At 37.8% G+C, this 12136-nt stretch overlaps 1 protein-coding gene across 1 annotated transcript in view; it reads left to right on the top strand.

The window, feature by feature from the left end:
• Positions 1 to 5462, top strand: part of trabd2a (TraB domain containing 2A) — a 64810-nt gene extending 59348 nt beyond the window's left edge. The window contains exon 7 of the mRNA XM_039778790.1: positions 3791 to 5462. Within this exon, the coding sequence (XP_039634724.1) occupies positions 3791 to 3995 (205 nt within the window). The 3' untranslated portion in view covers positions 3996 to 5462. The remainder of the gene's footprint in view (positions 1 to 3790) is intronic.
• Positions 5463 to 12136: the final 6674 nt, after the last annotated feature.

Raw genomic sequence — 12136 nt, 5'->3', positions numbered from 1 at the left:
ATTACAAGGCCAACACATATAGTCAGACATTCATTGACACCTACGGGCAATTTAGAGTTTCCAGTTCACCTGACTTGCACATCTTCCGACTGTGGGAGGAAACCAGATCACCTGAAGGAAACCCACTCAAGCACAAAGAGAACGTCACACAAAAAGGCCAGGAGACAGAGCAAACCACTGAGCCACCTTGCCAACCCCTCACTGACTAATTGTTTTTTATATATATTTTACAGCTGTATGTCAAAACTTGAACTTCATTTCAATTACATTTATACCTTATTGTCTCATTGACCCATTAAGGAAATGTCATTAACTGCACAACCATCAGCCTAAAGGTCAAGGTCTTCAATCAAGTCAAATCCTTTTATTTGTGTATTATTTTTCTTTTCTGTTATTTGACTCCTGAATGAGCATGCGTTTGCATGCTGGAGTCAACCATCTTGGACTCTTAGTTTGTGTGGAACATACAGTAGAGCTTGTTTTCTATGGCTAGTATTAACATTATACAGATGGAGACTTGGGCTGTTTACACTGGAACGTAAACTCTGGTCCTGTCATAGCCATAGGCTACCATCACACATGTCATTTGAGCACAATATTTGAATGGTTCACATTTCTAAAATGTTACTTTTCTCAATTCTTCCTCTACAGTTTACTCCCACAGTCCAAAGGCATGCAGGTCAGGTGAATGGGATAATATAAAACAAGCATGTTTCTCTGTATGTTTCATTCTGAGAGACTGGATGCTGGGATAAGCTCAACAGTTCTGCTATAGGTTTAGAGTGTAAGCAGATCTGAGTCGCTTTATTCGCTATATTAGCAGATGACAAGTTGGAAACTAACAGTGCAGTGTGCTGTGAGTCCTGCACTGGGGTGAACCACACGTGAAAGAAACAGGAGAAATTAGGAAAAAGAGAAAATAAAGTTTGGTGTTGCAGGCTTTTTATATTCAATTTTACCTCGTTAGTCTACAATTATGCCAGTGATTTATCAATAATTACAGCTAACCTGCGGTTAAGGGTTTGCAAAATTTGACCTGTGCAGGACTCTGCTCATAAGCCTCTAGTGATTTTTACCTCCATATGAATATGTATTTTGTACTATGTATTATGTACAGTATACACTATTCCAAATTAGCGATGGAAAAAAATGTCCAACCATGCAGCGTCTGTTCTTCACGGGAACAGAGGGGGTTTGTGAACGTTTGTGTACTTTATGTCTGCAGAAATGTTTTCTCTCCTTCTGAGAGACCCTGTATTTTGAACGGAAAGGAAACAGACTGTTTGTGTACACATGTTACAAAGTGGACACGGTGCACGTCTTTGTATATTTGAATGTCTGAAAAGGTGGCTGAGAGAGGGGGAGTCCAACAAACAGAAGCAACTACAGCACCACAGTTCTCTGTTGTGTTTGATGCTTGGCCACAGAGCGATGTGCCCCACCGGGTTTCCTTACGCCTCTTCTTGCCCTCAAACCTAAACTAAACCTGCTTCGTAACTTCTTTCAAAAATCCTCATATTTTAGACTTTTAAATGTCTGCTTCAATAATTTACAGAAACTTTAAATAAATAAGTCTTGCTGAAAATGTACTAGTTAAGTGTTCTGCTTGGTCTGAAATATTTTTTTATATTAAAATGTAACTATAGCCTGAAGCTGCAGGCAGTACAGCCTTGAGCTAACATCAATCAATGCAAAGCAAATATGATTTACTCCAAGTATCTGTAAGTAGCGGACACACTATCAGTCTAACCTTAACCCTTACCCTCACCCTAACCATAACCTAATTCTAACCCTAGTCCTAAAACCAAGTCTTAACCCTCAAACAGCCCTTTAAACTCATGGGGACCAGCATTTTGGTCCCCACGAGGCTGTGCAGACCCCACAAGTATACTGTAGTCCCCGGTTTTTGGACCCCACGAATATAGTAAAACAGTTGAAAAATTTTGCTCAGCATTTCAAACTGGCCATTACCAGAGAGTTTAATCTGCTAACAAGCTCCTGTTTGATTCTGGAGAGGACTGTTAGTCACTGGAATCTATGTGCTGTTTCCTATTTGTGTGGTTGTTCTCTCATCCATCACTGACAACTGACAACACAGCATATTTTGGCCATCTTATTTTGAGTGGCGCTTAACCCTCCAAACTTTTCCAACTGTGTCACTACTTCAGCCAAAGAGCAGTCGGCTATCCAAACTGAAGCTCATTTGTCCACAACAATCCCTCTAAGCGTACTCTCACTTGTCTGCAGAGGGTCAGGATGATGACATAATTGATGATATATAATAATTGATGATGAAATAATTGAATTCCTTGTTAAATTATGATAGACTTATTTTTCTTTATGTTGAGGCTTGTCAAAATATCTTTCTCAATAAAACCTAAATCCAGTAAAAACAAAATACTATCTTGCAATCCCTTTACTCTAATATTGGATGCCGTAATGCTGTTGCAGCCCACTGGTATGAGGAGATCCTGATTTCAGGAACTTGTGTGTTTGTTTTGCCTGGCCTCGTCCCAGTCAAAGCCACACAAGCAAGGCAGTCTCTGCATCAAACAGGAGAGCCGAAATGATTTAATTGCCAGACTTGTTTAGAAAAGGACAGATAAAGAGAGACAGACAGGATATATAATATTGTGAGAGAAAGAGACTAGAAGCAGACTAGGCTGATTGGCTGTTGGTTTATAGCCATGAGCTGATCAATGAGTTGCCGCCCAGGAGTTTTGTATTTGTAAAATCTCTGCTGATTGGTCAGTGCTGTATCAAAGGATTCCTTTGTCAAGAAATGTTCCTTTGTAGCCAACAACATCATTAATATTTCCATTGTTTTTTCCTGCAGTCTGCATATTTTCTGCAATTGTGGACGTTATGGGGATGTAGAGTCCTGTTCTTCTGTAGAATACACCATGATTTTCCTTTCAATGCCAACAAACAGTGAAGTAGCCTAGCAGTGCAGAGAAAGAACAGAATGCTGTATGTTAAAAAAAATAAAAAATGAGTCTGAAATAATAAGGTGTTACCCAGTCCACTGTAACTCCAGAAAATGGGGAGATTTTTGAGTTGCCTTTTTTTGAAATATGTTAATTCAAACTGGGCTACCAGTTTTGCAATGCAAATCACAATTAAAGCCCCAATATTATGCTCATTTTCAGGTTCATAATTGTATTTTAAGGTTTACATGCGTCAATATTCAACGCTCAGAGCAGCTGCTCGACCATGGGGCTGTGAGCTGACGTAGTGTGAAGAGCAACATTGTAGGGAGTAATATTAAACAACACAACACAGGACTTTCACTCTTTGAAAGTTTTTGAAAAGTTACATAGTTACATTCATTGTGTGACTTTCTTAACTAGTGCCATGAATGTAAGTATTTTAACCCAAACCACAATCTTTGCCTAACCCTAACCAAGTAATCTTTGTTTTGTTTGAATTCACAACGGGACCCCAGAGCATTAAATAGTAATTCCAAGGGGTCCAGACCACGCCAATGGCGATAGTACCTTATGAATAGATGATAACTGCCTTCCGAACCTAATAGTAAGTGTAGCAGGCCCTTTCTAACCCATATCTATAACACTGATAAACACTGATAACACCCACTGAATGGAGTGAAAAAGTCATCACATTTGATTGACGGCAGCCTGGCAACATGAGGAAAATTTTCTAAGATTGTGTTCATGTAGGACCCCATCGCTCATAGAAAGAATCTGATGTTGAAAATATTTTTAAGAGATGTTTAAGACATTTTTTTAATCTGATTTGTCTTTTCTACTCTTTTGTCTTGTCTTCACAGCACTATGGTCCAGTCTCCACCTCCCCCACTGGTTCGCATCATCAATGGTTACATCACAGTGCAGCCACCTGACAGAGTTCACAGCCACTTCAACTACCAACCCACATCTTCGGCGTCGACCACCTCCCTGTCCTTACCATCTATTCATGTTTTCCTCTGCACATTGCTTACAGTGATCCCACAGACCTGGACTGCATTCCTCTAGTGGAGCATTAGTTGGAACTCTATAAAAACAGTCAGCCTTCATGTGTATAAACTCTCACATGTGTTGGTTTCATGTATCAGATCATGTAAAGCGAGGTCTGATCATGTATCATAAGACCTAGAGGAGGCCACAAAAGTGTGGTGACTCTCAGAGACCGTTCACGAAAAAAAAGCATGGAGAAAGGATGTGAAATCAGCTCTAGCTGTCGGGTAACAGTACACTCCATGGATGTTAAGTTAGATAAAGTTTGTGTTGAATGGTAAATAATGTCAATAGAGCATGTCTCTTACAAATTGAGGCCTTGATGAGCATGTAAGTTTATATAATGTTAGGTTTCTTGGAACATAAAGGTTTCATAAGGTTTCAGTTATTTTACACACACACACACACACACACACACACACACACACACAGCAGGAGCGGGTACACAGAACGCATCTGAAAGACAAAGCGAAAGCTCACAAACAGGATGTGTTATCGGACATCTCTCTGACATTACACAACATGTCAGTTCCCTTAGTGTTACAATAGATACTCAACATTCAAACCTCTGAGAATATGAGATCTTACTGAAGTGACTGTTCAGTGAATGAACACGAGAACATGGCTGAAACTATTGCTTAATATCAAATACCTTCAATAAGTACAACTAGAACCATATGTCCTTTGTATGCGTGTGTGTGTGTGTGTGTGTGTGTGTGTGTGTGTGTGTGTGTGTGTGTGCGCGCGCGCGCGCGTGTGCATGCGTGTGTGCGTGTGTGAGAGAGAGACAAACAAAGTCTATCAGCTCTTAAACCCACCTGGCCTTACAAACTCTTCAGATTGTAAATTATTCTTCCATTTTAGAAGAATTTGTTTAATGTTGCATAAATGCAGGAGGGGGGGGGGGGGTTGTACATATTGTTTCTAAATATTATAGATGTATTTTAGAATTATAAAAAATTTAAAATTATGAAAAGTTTTGTTGTTGTTTATATAAATATATAAATAGATATGCAGTATATTTTTGAAAAGAAAATCAGGAACTAACCACCATAGCCCGTGTTATGTGTCTCACTGAAATGACATTTTTGGAAGGGACATATGATTGTATTGTACTTGATGTATATCAGTGTTATCACTTGCTTTGCTGTATGTGTCTGCTGAAAGGATTCTCCTTACGCATGTATTTTTTTTCACATAGAGATCATTTGTTTAATTTATTTAACTTTTATATTTTTGCTGTAGGCCATATGAAACGTTTTTTCTCATATTTTTGCCGTCACTATGATTTCCAAATGTGTTATTTCAAATGTGTTCAAGTATGATTTCAAATGCATATGATGGTCATAATAATTCAGTTTTAATACATAAGGCTGTATACACAGATAGGCCACAGTGCTTTAGGTCTTTCACATTTCACTTATGGTATGAGATGATTGTAATAGTATTATCATGACAACAATAAAATATTTATCTAGATTAAAATCACATGTTATTGCTCATGCTTGGCCCATATGCAAATCGGTGGGAAGTCAGCGATGACCTAGTCTCGACAGATATTCTGCTGGATGTCCCTCGCCTTGCAAAACTCGTTTTGGGAATGACAACAAACTTAGAGCTATGAAGCTATTCGCTGAAAATGGCAAGTTTCGAAGAAAACTTGGAACGACCAAGACGATTGTGATTGGTTGAAAAAAATGCAAACAACCCAGAGCATTTTTTCTCCTATCCAGGAATGTATATGTGGAGGGGCCAGACCTTACTCCGCAATTGCTGGGGAGATAGGTCTGGCAATGCAAGACTAGTGATGGCCTAACCTGACGCGCCAGATGTTGTTGTTTTCACAAATGCATTACATGAAGCCTGCCAAGATGGATTTTTGTGTGATATGTGATCCCTTGAATTTCGAGGCTTTAAAGCTGCTGTGATCAATATTTTCATATCAACAATGCATCAAATGATTATGTGCAATATGAAAGGGGTCACTTGTAATGACAACCCCGCAGAAAATTAGCACCTGACTGCAGTTTCCCTGAGCTATACATAGCATTTTAGCATATTCTAACTGTTTATGGTTTTGGTTTGTGAAAATAATGGAGCATTTAGCAGGGTCAGCTATTTTTCTCAGGAGTTGGTGGAGACCAAAAACAGATCTAATAAAGAACATGTTCCTCATCCTGCACATTCATAATAAAAACATCATGTATGCATCATTGTGGGAATGAACATAGTAGTAAATCTAATAATAATAAAAATGCATAAAAAAGCCAAACAAATAATAATGCAATAAGTCTCAAGCATTTTAAGACTATTTAAAGAATACTTTTTAAAATTATTAATTGTTGATACGAGTCAGTTGTCTGGTATAAGCTATACACTGATCATGTGTTTTGGCTGTCATGAAGAAATGTGTGGGTGGGTGTACACACCACACACGCACGCACACACACACGCGTACACACATGCTGCCCTCCCCTCCTGCCGTGACCTTGGGTTCATGGCATGTTTATGTGAGGTTAATGTGCTGTGATAAGGCTGCTATTAGAACATGTTTGATGTGTGCATGTGGTCTGCCACAAACAAGGCAGCTGCTCTGCCAGCGCATGTGGATCCTGCAGGAAACAAACAGGAAACCAGAGCTAACAGACTCTTTAGATGTACAGGAAATGAGAGTTAATTGATTTGTTATATCAACAGGAAAAGAAAGCTAATTGACTCGTTAGTTTATGCTTTGATTTAGGAGTGACTGTGCTAGAGGAGGTCATAGAGGTCTGTGTATGACTGATGTGCACGAGCAATGTTAAGACAGGAAACACAATTTATGGGCATAAATGAGGTGTGAGGTATGAGAGGTAAGTGATTCAATCCACAGAGTACTTACTAAGATGTAACTTAGCTTTTCCTCTGTCTGCTTTGTTTGATTTCTTGCATTAAAACATTGAAAAATGCTAAACGACACGCTCAGAATCATGGGTAGCTTTAGTATTTTTCAATTTCTTCCTTATCTACAGTATTTTTTTCCCTCTCCACCAAGAGAGGAAAAGTTTCAGCAAATGGCTGCATGCAGAGTACAGGCAATTCCTTTGATTTTCATTTGAGTTTGATGATGAAAGTTGACCTGACATGAAGGTAACATCTGGAATGCAAAGGCCATAACACACTGATCTTATTTAACATTAACAACCTCTGCATTTTCCCTCTATGAATTATTAAGGCCTTTACCTCTGACATGTTGATAAATCAGGTAGAATTTGTAATCTGTCTTGCTAACAAATTATACCTCTGACTTTTTTTCTGTTGATCCTATATGTAATGCACAACTGAACGAGCATGTGGCATGTCTGTAACTTTCATTGTGTGATTGTGTGCTAGAAAGGAAATGAGCAGAGAAGAACCATATTTCATAACTAAAGTCATAACCGTATAGCCAACGCAAACTGCACAAAAACATCATAATTAAAAACAGTATGTGCCTCTAAACGAGATCTTTCCTATGCCCCGTGTAACACAAAACTTTCAAAACAACAGACCATGTAAGTCACTCAGTCATTCTATAAAAGAATAAACAAACAAAGGTGCAGGTCGCTCCTCTAATTGCCTCCCGTTGAGTGCTTTTACTGACAGATGTTACAGCTCATTTACCATCAGAAACATTGCACAAAGATTGGTGTGAATTCCATAAGTCAAACTTTTTTTATGGTCTTTTACCTTTTGTCCAAACTGCGTTCCATGTGTAATTTAAGCCTGTAAAGCCTGTATATTGATAACAGGTTATTCTAATTCCATATTCAAACCCAGGAGTCCATTGCCTGCAAACATGATGGACATGAATTAGCTGGAGGATAGTATTTCAACCAGAATCACTTGGATCACCTTTGCATTACTTGCACATGAAAACATGCTCTCACAAAACATTAAATTGAAAGTATTATCTATATAAATAGGGGAATCTTAATTAAGACATTCAAATCTGTTCCATCACATAACACACAACTTTTAGGATCTGTTACTACATTAGCTTGTGGGTTTTTTTCTCTCATTATCCCCTCATTCATCACAGTCATATGAAATAAATATGCTCCTGACTGACATCTACTCCTTAAAACACAATCAAATAAGAAAACGGGTCTTATGAAAACACCCCACACTGGACTGGAGGTGGGGTTGCCAGATTGGACAAAGTAAACCTGTAGGAATTGAAAGCAGATGTCCATGCAGACGTCTGTTTCCTGTGTAGCACAAAATTAGGTAAAAATAAAGACAAGGCATTGAAAATCTTGGGTAGTTTATGTCCTGGAAAAAATGGAATTGTACGCTATTTATTGGCACTAGCTAAAGGCCTCATTAAAAATATCGTGGTCCCTTGTGAAAAATTGAAAAATCACACCTTGCGATGCTGAGCTGCATGTAATGAAAGACAGAACTTCTGGAATGTATAATGACTGATTTTGTAATCTTTGATGATTTCCAATTCGAAAAAGAGACAATTATAGACTTTCTATCAATCTGTTCACTACATGATATGGATATCTTATTGCCTTTGATCCAGATTAATCAGTAATTCTCACCTTTTTATTGCTTTTATTATTTAGGACATGGCTACTAATTTCACCCATTATTATCAATCCATTAAAACATTCATCTACCCAGTTATGCTTTTGTCCAGCCTGTCCCTCTGTACATTTTGAGCCACAAGGTCAAATCACTTCTCCATTGTTAAAAAAAGCCCAGCATGTTATTGTTTATCTGATGAAGCACTGTTCGATCCCTCACAGTCTTGCACAAATAAGCCTATGTGTGGAGTAAGTCTCAGTGTGGCTATTATTACTGCATTAGTCTACGAGTCATAGCAGTGTGTTAACTGAGATCCATGGTAATAAGTGCTCTGTTGAGTCCTCTGTATATTTATATATTTAATCTCCTTGGGGTTATATATATTATAATATGTTATTAGTGCAGGTTAGACCTTCGACCAATACTATTACTTAGTAATATAAAACAGAAGAAAGAAGTGAATCGTCACAATTTCAGACCTGGATCCAGTAAATGCTTGGCATTTTTGCTTGATGAATGACTTCAACAATTCATTGATTATTAAAAATGTTTTCTTATTTCTCAATCGTTGTATTGCCTACATCCCAGTGTTCATAGGCCTGTATGAATGCATACTACAAAGGAGAGTACAGTCAAAGAAATGTCCAAGGAAAATATAGGTACTTATAAACATGAATTTAAACTGATTTCATTTCAATAAGGAGGTAGTTTTATAGAAATACTTAAAAGTATATATTTCCACACATGGCTTTTTTTCAGCCTCAATTAGAAATCATTAGTTTTCTGCCTTAAATTAGTTTTTTGCCTCAGCATTCAGTGTAGGTATTATTTCACAGGGGGACAGTGTCCCATGAGGACTGGAGTTTTAGACCACATTACCTTTAAATGTGAATTCTACATCAAGTTTTCATAATACTTGCTTCCTCTGCGTGAAACTGCCCACAGTAATACTCAAAACGTAAGGAACCTATTAGTCTCAGTGAATTCAAAGCAGTTGTAAGGACAATGGAAGATGCATACACTATTTTGGAAATATTCAGGGATTTATTTATGTTGATTGCAGAGGTCTGTGCATCTGTTTCTCCTCCTCCATCTCCCTCTGTGCTCTGTACTTTTCCATGAAATCTTTTATTCTGAATTATTATTAGTTATTATGATATTTAGAAGGTATTTACAACAACCCATTCGAAGGGCCAGGACGAGGATTTCAGAAAACTAAAGGCTTACTTTAGAGGGTCCATTTACATACCAATTCTTCATTCTGAAGAACAGATACATACGTAATCTACATACCTAAAATGTTGCTGGTTGCTGGCAACGCATTGATATTATTCAAAAAGCAACCTGACCGAAATGAAACACTGCCACCTGCTTGTGCTCAGGTATGCCTTTTTATTGCGAGAATGAACAAAGTGCAGAGCTCCAATGAAATGACCATTGTGTCTCTGTATCTGAGTTGTTTTTGTACGGTAAACACTTATAGACAAATTCGGACATATCGCAGTACACAAAGCACAGGTGTAAATAATAAAATGGATGATTCCATTTTGCGGCTTCAGTTACAGTCTCCTATTGTGCATGCTGGTACACAGTCCCACAGTAATGGCTTATTGGGGCACCTGAATAGAGCAGAGCCATCGTTAATGTTAATAGTAGACACCTGTGCTTTTCCTGCAATGACTAGTCAAAATATCTTCTGTAAACAAGTTGTATTTCTACAAGGAAGTAAGGGTTCCATGGACCCTGCCTTACTTATATTATTTATGAATTATTAGCATTTTTTCTATTCTGATGCAAGTAGAAAAAGCATGGTAATGTCTGTACCATGCAAAAATAAAGCTTGCTTTATAAGAAACTAATCAAAATTCTTTAATTCAGTGACGGTCTAAAATACATCATGTACCATTGAGTGCTGTGTTCCAATTTACCTTTTTAATGTTACCACAAAAAATAATAAATTGTATATCACTAATTTCCCTCAAATCAAAGATAATTAGGTCTCTTCTCCCCACTCGATACATTATGAATGAATTATCAAAGCAACTATGTAATCCTTGTACACTTAGAGTTCCACATTTTCTTTTCAGTACGAATTTTAGAGCGAAACATTGTTTATATCAGTGCCTCTCCATGTTGGTCTGCCTGTGATTGTCAGCTTATAAACAAATGAGCCATTTGTGAGCTGGCACTACACCACAGGGTGTCACTCAGTTACAGCCCGGGTCAATGAATTCCATTCACAGGAACCATTTTTTATTGATAGAAGGAAGCCCACACTGGGAGCTCAAACTTGGAGTCATAACACACACACACACACACACACACACACACACACACACACACACACACACACACACACACACACACACACTCACACACACACACACACAGTACCCGTACAGGTTCTGAGTGGGTTTGGTTGACATCCATTTTCACCCTCAATATACTCTAACTCAACTAAAAGTTACCCCCCTCAAAGGTTCTCAGATCCAGCTTCAGGAATGTGGGCTCAGGGTCAACACAGTCACTGGGAGGGAGGTCATAATGGAGTCAGACACTTTCCTCCAACCCGATACCTGTAACTCATATTTTAGGATGCAGTTATTTTTAGATGTATTACTCTGCTTTACATTACATCTTTTCCCCTTTTACTTTTTTACACCAAAGTATTGCAGTATGGGTGCAATATACTTACTTCTTCCTCTTCCATATGAAAAGTAGAATTTATAGATATTGTTAACTGACTGAATCCATTTACTGGATTTATGCCTCTTCAATTACAGTAATCCCTGTTCAAGAGAAGTTGCATACATTTGCTTTAAACCTGCTTTGCTTTGAACAAGCACAGCAGAATTGTTTTAATTCATTACCATTCAAATCTGAAAACTTGCATTCTCCAATAATGTAGTCTATATCAATGTATTGTCAAATATTGCTTTGTTTATATTAAAATTATAAATTCTGTATATAATTGTCATAAAATTATGAAATGTCATATTGAATTATGTTTCACTGATAAGTGGTATTCAAAGATGCATATTCCAAAATTCGATCATACAGAATATAGTGAAAGGGACCAAATTAATACCTTAACATGTAATAGGAATTATTTTCTGCTGGGCTTAAAAAAAGATACAGTATATAGTACGCCTCAGTACAGATAAATGAAAATATAATAGATAAAAAAATTGGTAATGGCAGTAAGAGATTGGGGGATTTTTGCATCATCAATATTAGAGTTAAATCTGTAAAGTCATTACTGCAAATTATACCAATTATAAAGATATGGCAAGTACATCAGAAAGGGACTGATTACAGTTGACATAAGGCTGGGTTTTATGTACATCACTCTGCAATAAAACTGTGTGCAATGCTCCCCCTCTGGCTGTGAGCTGAGGTACTGTATTTCAGACAACTCTCCATCAGCCATCTCAGCAGATGAAGCTTTTGCTGCCTCCACATCCTGAGTTAGGGAACAAGTCTTAGCTTCATGATTCAGCCCGTCAGGCAGGTCTCAGCTCTGAGCTTGTAATGTATTTTGTTATATGACAAATATAACAGCTGTGGAGCTAATGCATGCTTCCGGGTAAAAGATTTAAAAGATG

The sequence above is a fragment of the Perca fluviatilis genome, chromosome 17 (assembly GCF_010015445.1).
Source record: "Perca fluviatilis chromosome 17, GENO_Pfluv_1.0, whole genome shotgun sequence".
Classification (NCBI taxonomy): domain Eukaryota; kingdom Metazoa; phylum Chordata; class Actinopteri; order Perciformes; family Percidae; genus Perca; species Perca fluviatilis.
This window is presented reverse-complemented; position numbering and strand designations above follow the sequence as displayed.